This window comes from Apiospora marii (assembly GCF_038362585.1).
Source record: "Apiospora marii strain CBS 49790 chromosome Unknown utg000007l_segment0_segment0, whole genome shotgun sequence".
Classification (NCBI taxonomy): Eukaryota; Fungi; Ascomycota; class Sordariomycetes; order Amphisphaeriales; family Apiosporaceae; genus Apiospora; species Apiospora marii.
This window is the reverse complement of record NW_027117379.1, coordinates 279,338-291,741: the sequence shown is the minus strand read 5'-3', so window position 1 is coordinate 291,741 and position 12,404 is coordinate 279,338. Positions and strand designations below refer to the sequence as shown.

General features: G+C 54.2%; 3 protein-coding genes across 3 annotated transcripts; all 3 read left to right on the top strand.

Annotated features, from left to right (window-relative positions):
* Positions 1–561: 561 nt before the first annotated feature.
* PG985_010504 (uncharacterized protein) lies at positions 562–4,477 on the top strand (the record flags this gene model as incomplete). The annotated part of the gene is made up of 8 exons (XM_066830272.1): positions 562–1,645; positions 1,703–1,939; positions 2,035–2,864; positions 2,928–3,250; positions 3,327–3,463; positions 3,548–3,763; positions 3,832–4,098; positions 4,164–4,477. The coding sequence occupies 8 exons, from the start codon at positions 562–564 to the stop codon at positions 4,475–4,477; spliced, it is 3,408 nt and encodes a 1,135-aa protein (XP_066680954.1).
* A 2,186-nt stretch (positions 4,478–6,663) lies between these two features.
* PG985_010503 (uncharacterized protein) lies at positions 6,664–6,909 on the top strand (the record flags this gene model as incomplete). The annotated part of the gene is made up of 1 exon (XM_066830271.1): positions 6,664–6,909. One exon carries the CDS (start codon positions 6,664–6,666, stop codon positions 6,907–6,909), a length of 246 nt encoding a protein of 81 aa, XP_066680953.1.
* A 2,865-nt stretch (positions 6,910–9,774) lies between these two features.
* PG985_010502 (uncharacterized protein) lies at positions 9,775–11,467 on the top strand (the record flags this gene model as incomplete). The annotated part of the gene is made up of 2 exons (XM_066830270.1): positions 9,775–10,091; positions 10,165–11,467. 2 exons carry the CDS (start codon positions 9,775–9,777, stop codon positions 11,465–11,467), a joined length of 1,620 nt encoding a protein of 539 aa, XP_066680952.1.
* Between the last annotated feature and the right edge of the window lie 937 nt (positions 11,468–12,404).

Here is a 12,404-nt window from a genome sequence, read left to right as displayed (position 1 = left end):
GAATGAGATGAACCCCGCGAGATTCGCGGCGGTCCAGGAGAGATAGAGCATGATGTTGTGTTTCTTCTCTCACCAATCAAGTTCAGGCCAGAACAGGCACAATCAAGATCGATTCAACATCGATTACTCTGGTTTGGGTTGCCCGTAGTGTCGTGCGCAGAAGGAGAAGATGACGTGGCAATCAGGCGTCAGGCAGCAGCTCTGTTAGACGAAGGGCTGTACCCCGCATCCAGGAAGCGATGAAAACCCCAGCTTCAGGCTTTGGGTGATTGGTCGTCTAATCTCACGTGATGTGTTGATGCAAGCCTCATTCAAGGATTGCCGGACCCCTCATAACTTGTCATCTTCAAAGGCAGGGCATTCTTGCAGGTGCCCAACGTTAGTAGCTCGTCCTTCTAAATAATATATAGACAGCTCCATCATTGACAAGAGATGAGTGACTTCGAATCGAATGACTTAGCTGTGCAATCACACACAAGAGCCCACGACGCCTCCAATCAGTCTAGCCACCAAACCCTAACCTCGTCTCTGTCAAGCGATGACAATGATCGGGCTCCAGATATGCAAGATGTAATAGACCCAATTCCTGAAGTTGATCTACGAACGTTTGCGCCTGCCAGACTTCGTGAGTTCATCGCAGTCAGCCCGAGTCAAGAGAGCTTGCAGCGCTACAGAAATTTGGTCAGCCGCATTGGTAACCTATTGCTCGAGTATCTTCAAAGACGGGATGCCGAAAGAACCCGATATCATTCATTGGTCATCAGACCCGCAATATTCGGCAGCAGCGAGGACGATGCGAGATTATGGATGGTACTCTGCTGTGAAGATCACCTCAGGAGACACATGAAACGGTTCTTCAATCAACAACAGGTAAAAGAGCTATGCGAGCCCCAAGATCGGCCCGATCTCGCCATTAAAGTATACATCTCGAAGCCAGCAGTTCCGCTGGCTCGCGTCGTGGCCCAGCTGCCTGTCAGTGTTATCAGTGGGTTCGCACACAACAATGAGCTCTGCGGCGCACCCCTGTGGATCTTCAACCCGGAAACATCGGCCACGCGTCAGGTCACACTTGGAGGTGTGATTCAAGTCACTAGAGAAGGAGAGAAACAGTACTTTGGCTTGACTGTGGGCCATGCTGCCGAGGAACTCACCCGGACAAGCGATGACCCGGAGCCTGTTACTCGCTCTCAGTCGGAGTCGGACTCATCTAGCACTGAAAGTGACGGATCCGAGCCTACGCCAAGCTTCGGTGGTGAAGATTTACGCGTCGATTCGCGGGTTTCCCCGCCGCAGGTGCGGGAACGAGACGGCCCTTGGAATTCCAACTCGATGATGCTGACCGTTCATCAGGCGATTGCCGACCCTGAGGCGGGGACTTACCTCGACTGGGCCTTGGTCGATCTGGGGCATTTGCCGAATCACATGGAAGTTTACAACGAGGGGGGCCGCCGCGTTGATGGTCAGCGATTATTGCCAGTATTTCCTTCGAGCCAAGACATTGAAAATGCCCAAGGTTCTGCGGTAGTTGTTATGAGCCCCGGAGGACCCAAGTCGGGGACGATATCCCTTTTCCCGTCGAAGTTGCTCTTGCATCCCGGACGAGCTTTTGTTGACACGTGCATCGTACATTTGGACGATCCTTACGGTAAGGTAGTATCATGGAGCACATGCCGGAGAATGGTGCTGATGATGATGATTGTAGTGTTCTCTCTTGGCGATTCCGGTTCGTGGGTGATCAACTCGGAAACTGGCCACGTCTACGGCCATCTTGTCGCTGCCGATGAACTGGGCGGGGGCCACGTGGTACCCATTCTGGATACCTTTGAGGACATCAAAACACAACTAGATGCTACTGTTGTCGCCCTTCCAGGTCTACCTGGCCGAAACCCCGGTTCAGAAGCCGACTCCGCGTCCCTTCCACCGCGCTATGCCCCCTATCGTCCCCAACTGCATCGCAAGATATCCCCATTGTTGTTTCAGACAGCGAGAATAGAATAGTCTTCGAACTGTTCCCCGCACGAAACACTGAAATAGCCCATGGCAACCCCAGGCGCAGAGAAAGGCAACCCGATCTGATGGTTTGTTCACCGCCCCTTCTCTACGCTCTCCGATCCGTGATTCGATACTATTCAGAGCTGGGGTTGACTAAAGACTTCCCAACGTTTGGTTGGCCTTACCCGGCATTGGTACACCATTACGATGAACTCAAAGACTACGCGACCGAGTGCGGAAGTAGAAGGGGTAGCATCCCCTGTGCTTTGAAACGGGACATCCCCGAGCATGTGCGGCTTCTCTTGGACTATTTGGACACCACAGTCATGGACCAAGTCAACGCAGAAAAGGAACGCAACCAGAGGGGGATGTTCACGTTCGAGTTTGCGTGGGTGTCGCTGAAACCCGGGACCACCATACTCTATGACAAAAATTGCTCTTTCCTGCCGCGACGTGGAGTCTTTCCCTTTGCTGCTCCTCCAAACGGCATCGAATGGCCAGATCTTCCCAGTCGGGGTCCATTTGTCGCCCTGTCCTGCAGGTCCGATGTCCCAGGCGCTCATCTTGATATTGGAGGATGGAAAATGGAATACGACGGCCATCAGCTGGGTCGCATCCTCTACGGGGCTAGAATCTTTCCGTTTGCTGGGCCGAAGGAAATGCCCTGGCGTGTTCTCGAGCCCGCGTCCTGGCAGGAAGAGGAAGACCCGATGGAAGCCAGCCAAGGAGAGACCGTGGGGCCTCGACAGAGCGGCAATCCGCCTTTCAGTGTTACTGACAGCGTCGCTAACGGCAGGTCCTACTGGGACGTAATCCAAAGGATCCAATGCTGGCAGTTTAAAGGACTGTCGGCCGAGTATCCGCAAGTTGAGGTGAGGTGGTCCTTTGACGATTGCATACAGTCTGAATGGCATCCGAACTGACTCGGGTTCCAGATCGATTCCGTGGTGATAGTTGATCACCGACAAGCCCTTGACGAGCATCCACAAGAAGGGGTACCGCCCCTGATGAGCGATGTAGACCTGGTTTTCTGGCAGCCGCATTGCCCCTGTCAAACGTGCAACGAGAACCCACCGGCGCCGAATCAGCCGCCCGACAGGGAACGGGACTTTGAGCGCTATTGCCGGATCGACCCGGAACCGGGCCAGACGCTCACGCGACACCAGTGCCTGCTCTGCCCTACGTCGACATGGGCTTTCGACTTGAACACACATGTTTGGCGCAAGTCCCTCCCCTCTTACCTTTTCAAGGATTGCATGTAGCTAACATGATGATGCCCTTATCATAACTAGAGAGAGTGCTTGTGCGAGATTTGAAACCCATCACTTGGAAAGACGCTCCGCTCCCATGGACGAGCTGGTCATGGACGAAGCGCGGAAGCGGTTAATCATGCGTCTGGTAGAGGCGCGCCGCGACGGGCTCGTCTTGCATTTATATGGCGGCCCAGGTTTGGGCAAGACCTTCACTGCGGGTGGGTAGATTCCCTTGCTTCCTAAATGAAGAACACCAATAGGGGCGAGAAACACTAATCTGGTATTTCTTTACTTGCCCGTAGAATGCATCGCTCAGCACACTCGGAGACCATTGCGGACACTGTCCTCCAGCGATGTGCTCGACGCCTCAGTCGGACACAAAATGTCGCCGATGGAAGTCATCCGTTCGGCCAACCGGTGGGGGACGATACTCCACTTCAGAGATGGCGACGGTTTACTGGCTGAGAGGGCTTCCTCATCTGGCGCGCCGTCTTCGAGGAAAGAGCGGTTCCGAGCGGGTGAGTTCTCTCATATCAAGGCACATCTCATTTATACTTGAAAAATGCTGATCTCGCCTGCCTGGCAGCCTTCCGTGACATCTTGGACACAAACCAAGGGCTGGTGATATTGGAGACGAACCGGGTCGACGACTTGAGCGAGGACATCATTTCGAAAACGCATGCAAGACTTCACCTGGGCCCTTTCTCGGAGAGCCAGCGTCGAAAGGTATGGGTCACAATCTGTGATAACTACGCCGCCACCCGACATGTCTACTTAGACGCTGTGGCACGCAACATCATTTCGGTGCCGAGAGTGAAAGCGCTGAAGTGGAATGGGACCGATATGATGAGAGGTGAGTCTACAATAAGTGATCACTGCAAAAGGGGGTGCACAATGACACAGGCTGACGAGGTACAGTGATCGAAAGCGCCGTGGCATTGGCAGCGCAGGATGATCATGACAGCACCGAGATTCACGTGGCAAGGAAAGAGTTGGAGCTTATGCTAGAACTGTCAGGCAACGGCGGACGGCCATCCACGGGTACAGATTACAGACCTCTGAGGTTGGCAATGCGTACTGCCGCCGCCATTGCAGTCGCTAGTGTTGTTGTTAGCATTTTCATTTGGAATCTTCCGATCAACTGGGTACATTATCCCCAGAGCTCGCAGTGGTATCCGAATGTCATGCGGGATAGGCTCAATGGAGTGATTGGGTTCAGAATGGAAGTCTAATGGTTTGACATTATGTGGTTTGCAACAACTGCTGGGCGCTGGGCGTCAGCAAACGTTGGCCCAATACTGAGCCTCAATAAGCTTTCAGATAATTTTGGACGGCGACGAACATTTATTTGATCGGCAATGGAATACGAAGAGCCAATTTAGCATATCGTATGTAGTACGAAGGAAGTCCAAAGGAATAAATTGCCCGTCGGCAGAGGGGATCACGAAATCGATAAGATAGCGATAAGCTAGCTTTGCGTTCCTGATCAAGTTTCACCAGTTCAATTGTGCCAGCGGGAATTCCGGCCCCAACCCGCGGGCCTGCCGGCAATTGGATCTCAGCACGCCATGCTGTTCTTGCATTGCAGATGGGGGGCAGCAGCGCGCCGCGGAAGTGGGGAGATCGATCGAACGGTTTTGGGAAATGGCATGAGCAGAAGACGATAGCGAGAAGCAGGATAGAAACGTGATTCGTTCCGGAGCTGTTCTAGAAGAGAGCCGAACAGACGCAGAGATGACTTATCTCTCGTTTCACCGCGACACCTGTGCGGTTGGGTGGGCGGGTCCGCTGGTGATGCAGCGGTTCCATTATTGGGGGGTTTGGAGGGTCGGGAGGGTCTGTTCGTCCAGAACTACCCATTGGAAACGAAACAAAGGACGATATTGTGGGAGGGCGGATTACAGTGCCCACAGTGCGCGCGCTGGCTTTCCCGGGAACTGCCAGCACCCAGCACCCAGAGCTGGGGACATGCAGCGAACGCATGGTGCATGGCTACGTTACGATCAGTAAGAGGGCTGGCTTTGGGGCGCTGGTGGGGGAGAGGGAGGAGGGAATGTGATGTGTCGGTGTCGGTGTCGGTGTTGAGCCCGCTGAGTAAGGGTAGGTAGGCAATGTACGACTTGTAAGCTGACGTGCATTTCGAGAGATGATACGAAAACCGAAAGTGAATGGAAAGAAGAGTTTATTTGGCAGTCAAGATGACACGAACTTTGCATGTCCCTGGTACTGGGTAATCCTGTTGCTTGGCATGGACGGATTGATTGATTGATTGATTTTTGGTCAGAAATTCAATATGCGAGGGATCTCGACATTTGTCAATCAATGTCACTTCTGAGGCTCAATAAATCAAAAGCGTCGTCAGTCTTTACCCCTGAATTCGCCGTCCTTGGCCAAGCTTGGCAAGCAGCTTGGCTAGAAACTGGGCCCTGGGGCTCTCAGTGGCTGGCTGGCTCCGAACCTGGCTGGGCGGCGTCCCGGGCAAAAGACGCTCTGGCCTGGAGATTGGTCGGTTTTGGCACGTGCCAAGATCGCCCGCGCGGGAGATTTCGACGAGAGAGAGGACGATTGGCGAGAGAGAGCGAAAGAGGATACGAGGGAAAAGTCCGGTTCAAACGTTTCTGCATCGTAATGCATCGTAACGGACGGGGGTCCCTGCGGGATTGCAATTGATTCATCAATCAATCAATGGTTATCTTTTCGGGGTCGTATTGCGCAAGATTCCCGAATCGCCTTCCCTGGCCCCCCGACGGGCCCCTGAAACAAAGGGTTTTGTCAGACCCATCAAGGTGAATCGTTCAAGGGCGATTACATTACTCTGGCTGCGACAGGCAGACAGGGTCGTAAAGCTAAGGGACAGTAAGGGAAAGAAAATTGTTGTACTACCGAAAGTGTTTGCACCAATAGGAAGCCCGCCCGTCCTGGCGTAGTATTTTCGTACAGTAGCAAGCAAGCAAGCAAAGAAAGAAAAGAGCAAAGAAGAATCGCATTAAGCACTAATCAGTCTGACTTCAGCAAGATAGACAGGTCTGGGCCGATTCATTGGCTGGCTGATCGCCCAGGTTGTTGCTACTGCCGAAACGAGAGCACTTCCCAAAAGAAGCGAGATGGTGCGCCGCCGCCGACGACTGCGGGGAAAGCAAGCAAATGAGCGCGGCGGGCGGGCGTACGAATCGAGCCGCTGAGCCGTTTAGACGTATGTAGCGAGCCTCCGTCGACGCTATTGGGGATTTCATGCCCTCCCTTAGAATACCTAGCAATTGAGCCGGAACGAAGCCCAGATTCATTAAGACATGGTCCGCAGTGGCAAAAGGTCGAAAGCGGTCTCAAACTTCCCCCCAGCCCAGAACCCAGTCTACTCCTGGCGATCGTCTCTGGGGAACATATGACTTCATACCTACGGTGTTGACAATCACGCAACATGATTTACATCGGAGCCGTTGGCTCTATCATGGTCGGCCTCTGGCCCAGGCGCGCCGCTCCTCTGTCGCTCCTTCGCGCCAATGAGGTCACCGACGGAAGAGGCACAGCTGAGATGACGCGCGCCGAACTGCAGGTGAGAGCGGCATGTTGGGAGAGGGCTGAGCAACCATCAGGCGAGCCGAGGAGAGATCATGCCAACACAATGCATGAAGACGGCACGAACCCTATGTATGCAGCCGTGTAAAAATATCTCTTTGGCCCTCGGAAGAACTGCTGCAGGGTGATGGATGACATCTATCTCCCCAGACAGATAGATCTAGGAACCAACAAAAACCTGATCGAACCAGAGCAATTGTCGTCATGGCATGGAAATCCTTCGAGAGTGCATCCCGGAACGAACAGTGACCTACTGCAGTGACGAGCGTCAACAGACAGGCACCGTTCGCAGACCGTCAGGAGTCGGGACTGTTAGTTACTGTACTGTACATAGCTCTCGGTGCCGGTAGCACAACTAATGCAATCAGGCACACGAGCTGAAATGCGGATCGGACGAACCGCTAGTCTGCTCGCTCGCCTCTGCCCACTACGAGTCGGAGGAGCTATGTACCCGCACTAGACCGTCGACGGGCACCGTAGGGAACTGGTTCCGGATCGCCGCAAATGCTACCATGGGCGCCAGCGCGGCTTTGCGTAGTTGCTTCTGGAAGTGCAAGAAACCGTTGGCAAGCGCAAATAGGGGTTTTATGTATCTCCCAATTCTCAATTCAATCCAATAGCCCAGCGGCAGAAAGAGCTGAATAGGCAAGCAGGCCGGTCGGTTCCCGAGGGGGTTTGAGGCCGTTGCAAAAGCACGCAAGGTGTGCACGCAATGGGCAAGAGGGAAGGGAAGTGAGACCACCCAACACCCCCCAATACGGCAGCTGAGTCCCTCGTGTGCCGTCGTGCCATTTGATTTGCGGCTAAGTCGCAGGCTGTGGAGCATCGGGTTCACTACTCGGTTCCGGCGTTGCATGCCGTTGCACTGTGCCTCTTTTACTTTGTATTAACTGCTTGATGAATTGAATCTCGACTTGGGCTTGGCCCGAGCCCCCTTCCAAGGCTCGCGCCGCGTTTCAATCTTCCGTCCAACTGCAGCCATCGCCACCAGGAGCAGTAATCAATCAATTCATCGACCAACAGGCTGACTCGGCATGTGTTTGGGGTTTTGATGCACATTGGGATATTCCGAGCAGTTATCCGTACTCCTAGATTGATTTGCTCCCCCCAACGCCGAATGGCTGACAGGCAGATACCCTACATATGCAGATCATACCTTGGGGGAAGCAGAGGGCTGGGGGAGAGCCTGGGCTGGCTTGGGGGTGGTCGATGAAACATTCTGTCCACCAGCAATTTGGGGTTTGCGCAACTCCAGGATCCGCCGGAAGCGAGATCTTCGAGACAACGCCGAGTCAGCAAACCTTCCGTGAGCAAGTGAGCAAGCACGCCATTCATTTGTTACGAATTGAGCAGATTGATAGCCTGTTTTTTCGTAAAACGTCAGCCTGCCAGGCTGCCGAAAATGCAAATCTCGTGAAGGCAAATGGCTAAGGGTCTCCCCGTGCGCCGTGTGGGCGCAGGATACGCACGCCGCCGTCAATTGCTGACAGTGGCCGATGTCATGAAAGTTCTAAGTTTAGCGACCATCTGCTGCTCAGTGCTCAAGCGCAGATCGAAGGTGGTGGAAGGAATTCCCAGGGGTGAACCAGGATGCCAGGGGCCAGAAACGGGGGACCACCCCAAGCACAGGCCTAGAATCTGTACAGTGCCAGCTTCTTTTCTCTTGTCAGCTTTCCACCTAAGCTCCAAGCCATTGCTCAGCGTGCACCAACTAAAACACCACGGCCAGAACAGCGACTGTATTACGACGTACATAACTCCGCCCAAACGCCAGCGAGGCCAGCCAGCCAATGGAGTGGAGACGGGGCGGCGCTGGCTTGCTGACAACTCATACATTCGGTGGGCTTTTCTTTGTACAGCGAACCTGGGCTCCTGATTCAATCCAACATTGATGGATGGCGGGCATGTCTGGGGGGAAAAGCAATGCATGGGACCGCCCAGAACCGATAATTCCCCTTCCAGGAATCGATGTGAATCAATTTCCTCCCTGGGCGGGGTGTTGATCAGTAGAGGATGGATTAGTCGATGGATGAGGTGAGCAGTAGTACTTTGTTGCAGCAGCCAGGCAGTAAGAATCCGATTCAATCAACTGTAGACGAGAGGTGGTTAGGGATGCCTCTAGGGGCAGAAAGGCAGGCAAACCAGACATCAATGCTACTGTAATAATGCTCTTACTGTACAGTGCCGAGAGTGAGACCTAAGAGTCTGTCCGCTGCTTCATCTTGGCAGATGTTGGAGGGGCTAAATTAGTTGTGCTGCGGCTGTGGATGCCGGCCAATCCAGTGACAATGAAGTGATCCAGATTCACAAATCAGCCCCCCTGAGCGGTATCCCTATTCCTCCGCGCCTTCCCAATCCATGCCGGGGAGTGGATGGGGGGCCATGGTCCGAAATAGCTGGCACTGGCGTAGCAAAGTAACAAAGTACCGTGCCCCACCCGCCGATGCACGTCCCCCAACATGATCCTCCTTTGGAAACCAGGGGCAAGGCCAACCGTAATGGCGGCCTCAGGCACCCGCCTGCCTTACTCGGGACACAAACGTGTCCTCAAGATAAAGAGAGCTGTTCCCTCCACCCTCCGAGACGAAATTGGACTATGCAACCAGACCACCAAGCCCAAAGAACACCTGTCCTCTTCCCTAATTCTGTTGCCTTGAGGAACCACGCAAGCCTCGATTTGACTCACAGCCTTGACTCATGGAGGACCATGCGTCATTCTAGGTAGACGCCTATCTACTGCTGTATTTGTATTGAGGATCTCGGAAGGCACCTCTCTACCCAGCACCATTACCCACCTCTCTCAACCTGCGAACCACTTTCGAGCAGCCTCGTCCCCGTACGAACTGTTCTACATCCCACTTTCGCAGTAGTTCGTTCTGCTTGCCGTTGATTGACGCAAGCACATCAACACACTCCCAAGTCCTCCAACAAATCACACACATCACCACCCAACATGGAATCGTGGGAGAACCAGTCGGCCGCCACCCCGGCGTCGGCGCCTCAGGTCAAGTTCGAGAACTCGCCTGCCGAATCCTTCATGTCCACTCCCGGCGGTGACTTCTACCCACTTTTCGACCCTTCGGCCGACGACAACGCCGCCGATCCCACGGAATCTGTTATGACTCCCCAGTCCATTGCCGACTCCAAGGATGACTCCCCACACCCTGACGACGAGTCGCCGGCGCCCGAGTCGGGCGACAAGAAGCCTACTAAGAAGCGCAAGTCGTGGGGTCAAGTCCTGCCCGAGCCCAAGACGAACCTCCCTCCCAGGTAAGATGACACTGAACATGTTTGCATTGCATCGCATCACTCGTAGTCATTGGCGACTAACCCTCCAAATCAGGAAACGTGCCAAGACAGAAGACGAGAAGGAGCAGCGCAGAGTCGAGCGTGTTCTCCGGAATCGTCGCGCCGCACAGTCCTCGCGCGAACGTAAGCGACAGGAGGTCGAGGCTTTGGAGAAGCGCAACACAGAGCTCGAGAAGCTCCTCAACGACCAGCGGAAACAGAACATGATGTTGATGGACGAGCTCAACAAGTTCCGACGCGGGTCCTCTCCCATGGCCTCGTGCCACCCGAGCCCCCTGACTCTGTCCACGCCTCTGTTTGGCGGCCCCGAGACCGCCCCCGAGACCAAGTCGGGCACGATGAACGACTTCATCCTGGTTCCCAACCACGACGACACCATCGACCCGGCCTCCATCTCGCCGGAGCTCACGCCTGTCCCCGACGCCGAGGTAGTAGAAGCCTCGTCAGCCAAGGGTGCGCCCGCGACGTCCTCCGCGTCTGCGACCACTTCCACCGATATGACACAACATCCAGCAGCGATGTTGTGCGACCTGCAGTGTCAGTCGGTGGAGGTGCCGCAAACGTGGACGGCGACGCGTCAGATGCCGCACCCGGCGCTGGCTCTCTATCTTCAGCTCAACCTACTTTTGACAGCCTCTTCGGCGATGCTCTCCACAATGCACCGGCCTTTGACCTTAATAGCTGGAGCACTGAAGCACAGTTTAGTCCTTCAAGCGACCCCCTCAATTTTGAGTACAATCATCTGGATGGTGACGCTCCCCCCGAGCTACCGGAGCTCGACTTCACCCAGTACCTTAGTGATGATGTCAGCGGCGCAGCTTCAGGCGCGATGGCGGGACACGTCTCTTCGATCCACCAAGAACTCGAGCCCACGTTCGGCCTCGACGACTTTGAGAATCAAATCTCTTCAGAAGCTTTTAACCAGCAGCCCCATACTGGCGCGTCCTCTTTTGGATGCGACGATGGAGTTATTGCGGTTGGTCTCTGAGGGATGCGATGACCGAGTCGAGAGGTTGGCCAACGGGTCCCCGGGTATCAAGGGCGATCGACAGAGCCGTGGCCCGCTATTGTGGCCAGACGGCGCCAGCTTACCGTCGTGCGAGGTGTTGCTCACCCTCATGTGGGCAATCCAAGTCGAGCAGCGGAACATGCAGAAGCAGGCAAGGGAGGCGACTATAGTCTCCCGGCCAGCCTCCGACAACAAACTCGGTTCATCAGCAAGCGTCCCTCTGGAATCAGATTCCAACCAGACGAATGTATTATCGGTGGCGACCAAACGCAAGAGGGGAGGAAGTGCGAATGTCAATGGCAGCAAGAGGCTTCGGCTCGGCTATTAGGCAAATGTGTTGTGTCTTTTTTAATTGTCCAACTTCATAAGGGTTCCTGGTCAGGAACAACCAAAAGGGCATGGGTAGCGGGCGTCCGGTTGTTGCATCTCCGCCAAAACGGTTTGGTGTACTTGAGCTGTAAAACGATGTGACATGAATGAAGACTTTCCAAACAACTACATCTCGTTCCTATTTTGCTTGTGATTCTATGTGTTCTTTGATCTATGCTACATTCTATTGATTTGATGCGTAGTCATCTTTCACATCGTCATGGGCGAGTCTCGGGACCGCATGTCGCTATGGGATCATGCCCGACACGGTATCATCTACCCGATACCGTCCTCATGTCTTGCCGAAATTCTTTGGTCGCCAGCTTCGCGGAAGTGTCTTCGAGGACTCGGACTTCAACGCCAGTGAGACGATTTCGCGGGCCTTGCCCGTGCCGTCAATGCTGTGCTGCTGTTAGCCCGGTTTTGTTTGGACCCTTGCGATCAGGTCCAGAGGTGACTCGGCGCTCGACCAATTGTCATTGCGAACACTCGAACTCCGTGCGAACTCTTCACTTGAGGTACATGGTTAATTCTTTGTCTCTTGGTAGAGTACTTGTGGGAGAATTATACCCGTAGCTTTCCCAGATTGGTCAATTGGGGTACCACGTCGTAGGGGTAAGTCTGGCTCCGGCCGTCGGGTAGCGAAGTTAGTTATCGCTTGGTTACAATTCCGAGCTGAGAGGATTCCCCTATTGCAGCTGGCATACACTGAGTCCGCGACTGTTGCTACCAAGCGAACGAAAAGTGATTTCGACGTTTTCTTCGTCTGCGCCATGCTTGCATGCTTAGCGGACGTTTTTTTTTTTTCTTCTGGTTTGGCCTCCAGCATGACAAACATCTCTTTCTTTAGAAGAAGTCGAAATGTCCTTCGCATGGAACCAGTGGCCTTTGGGGAA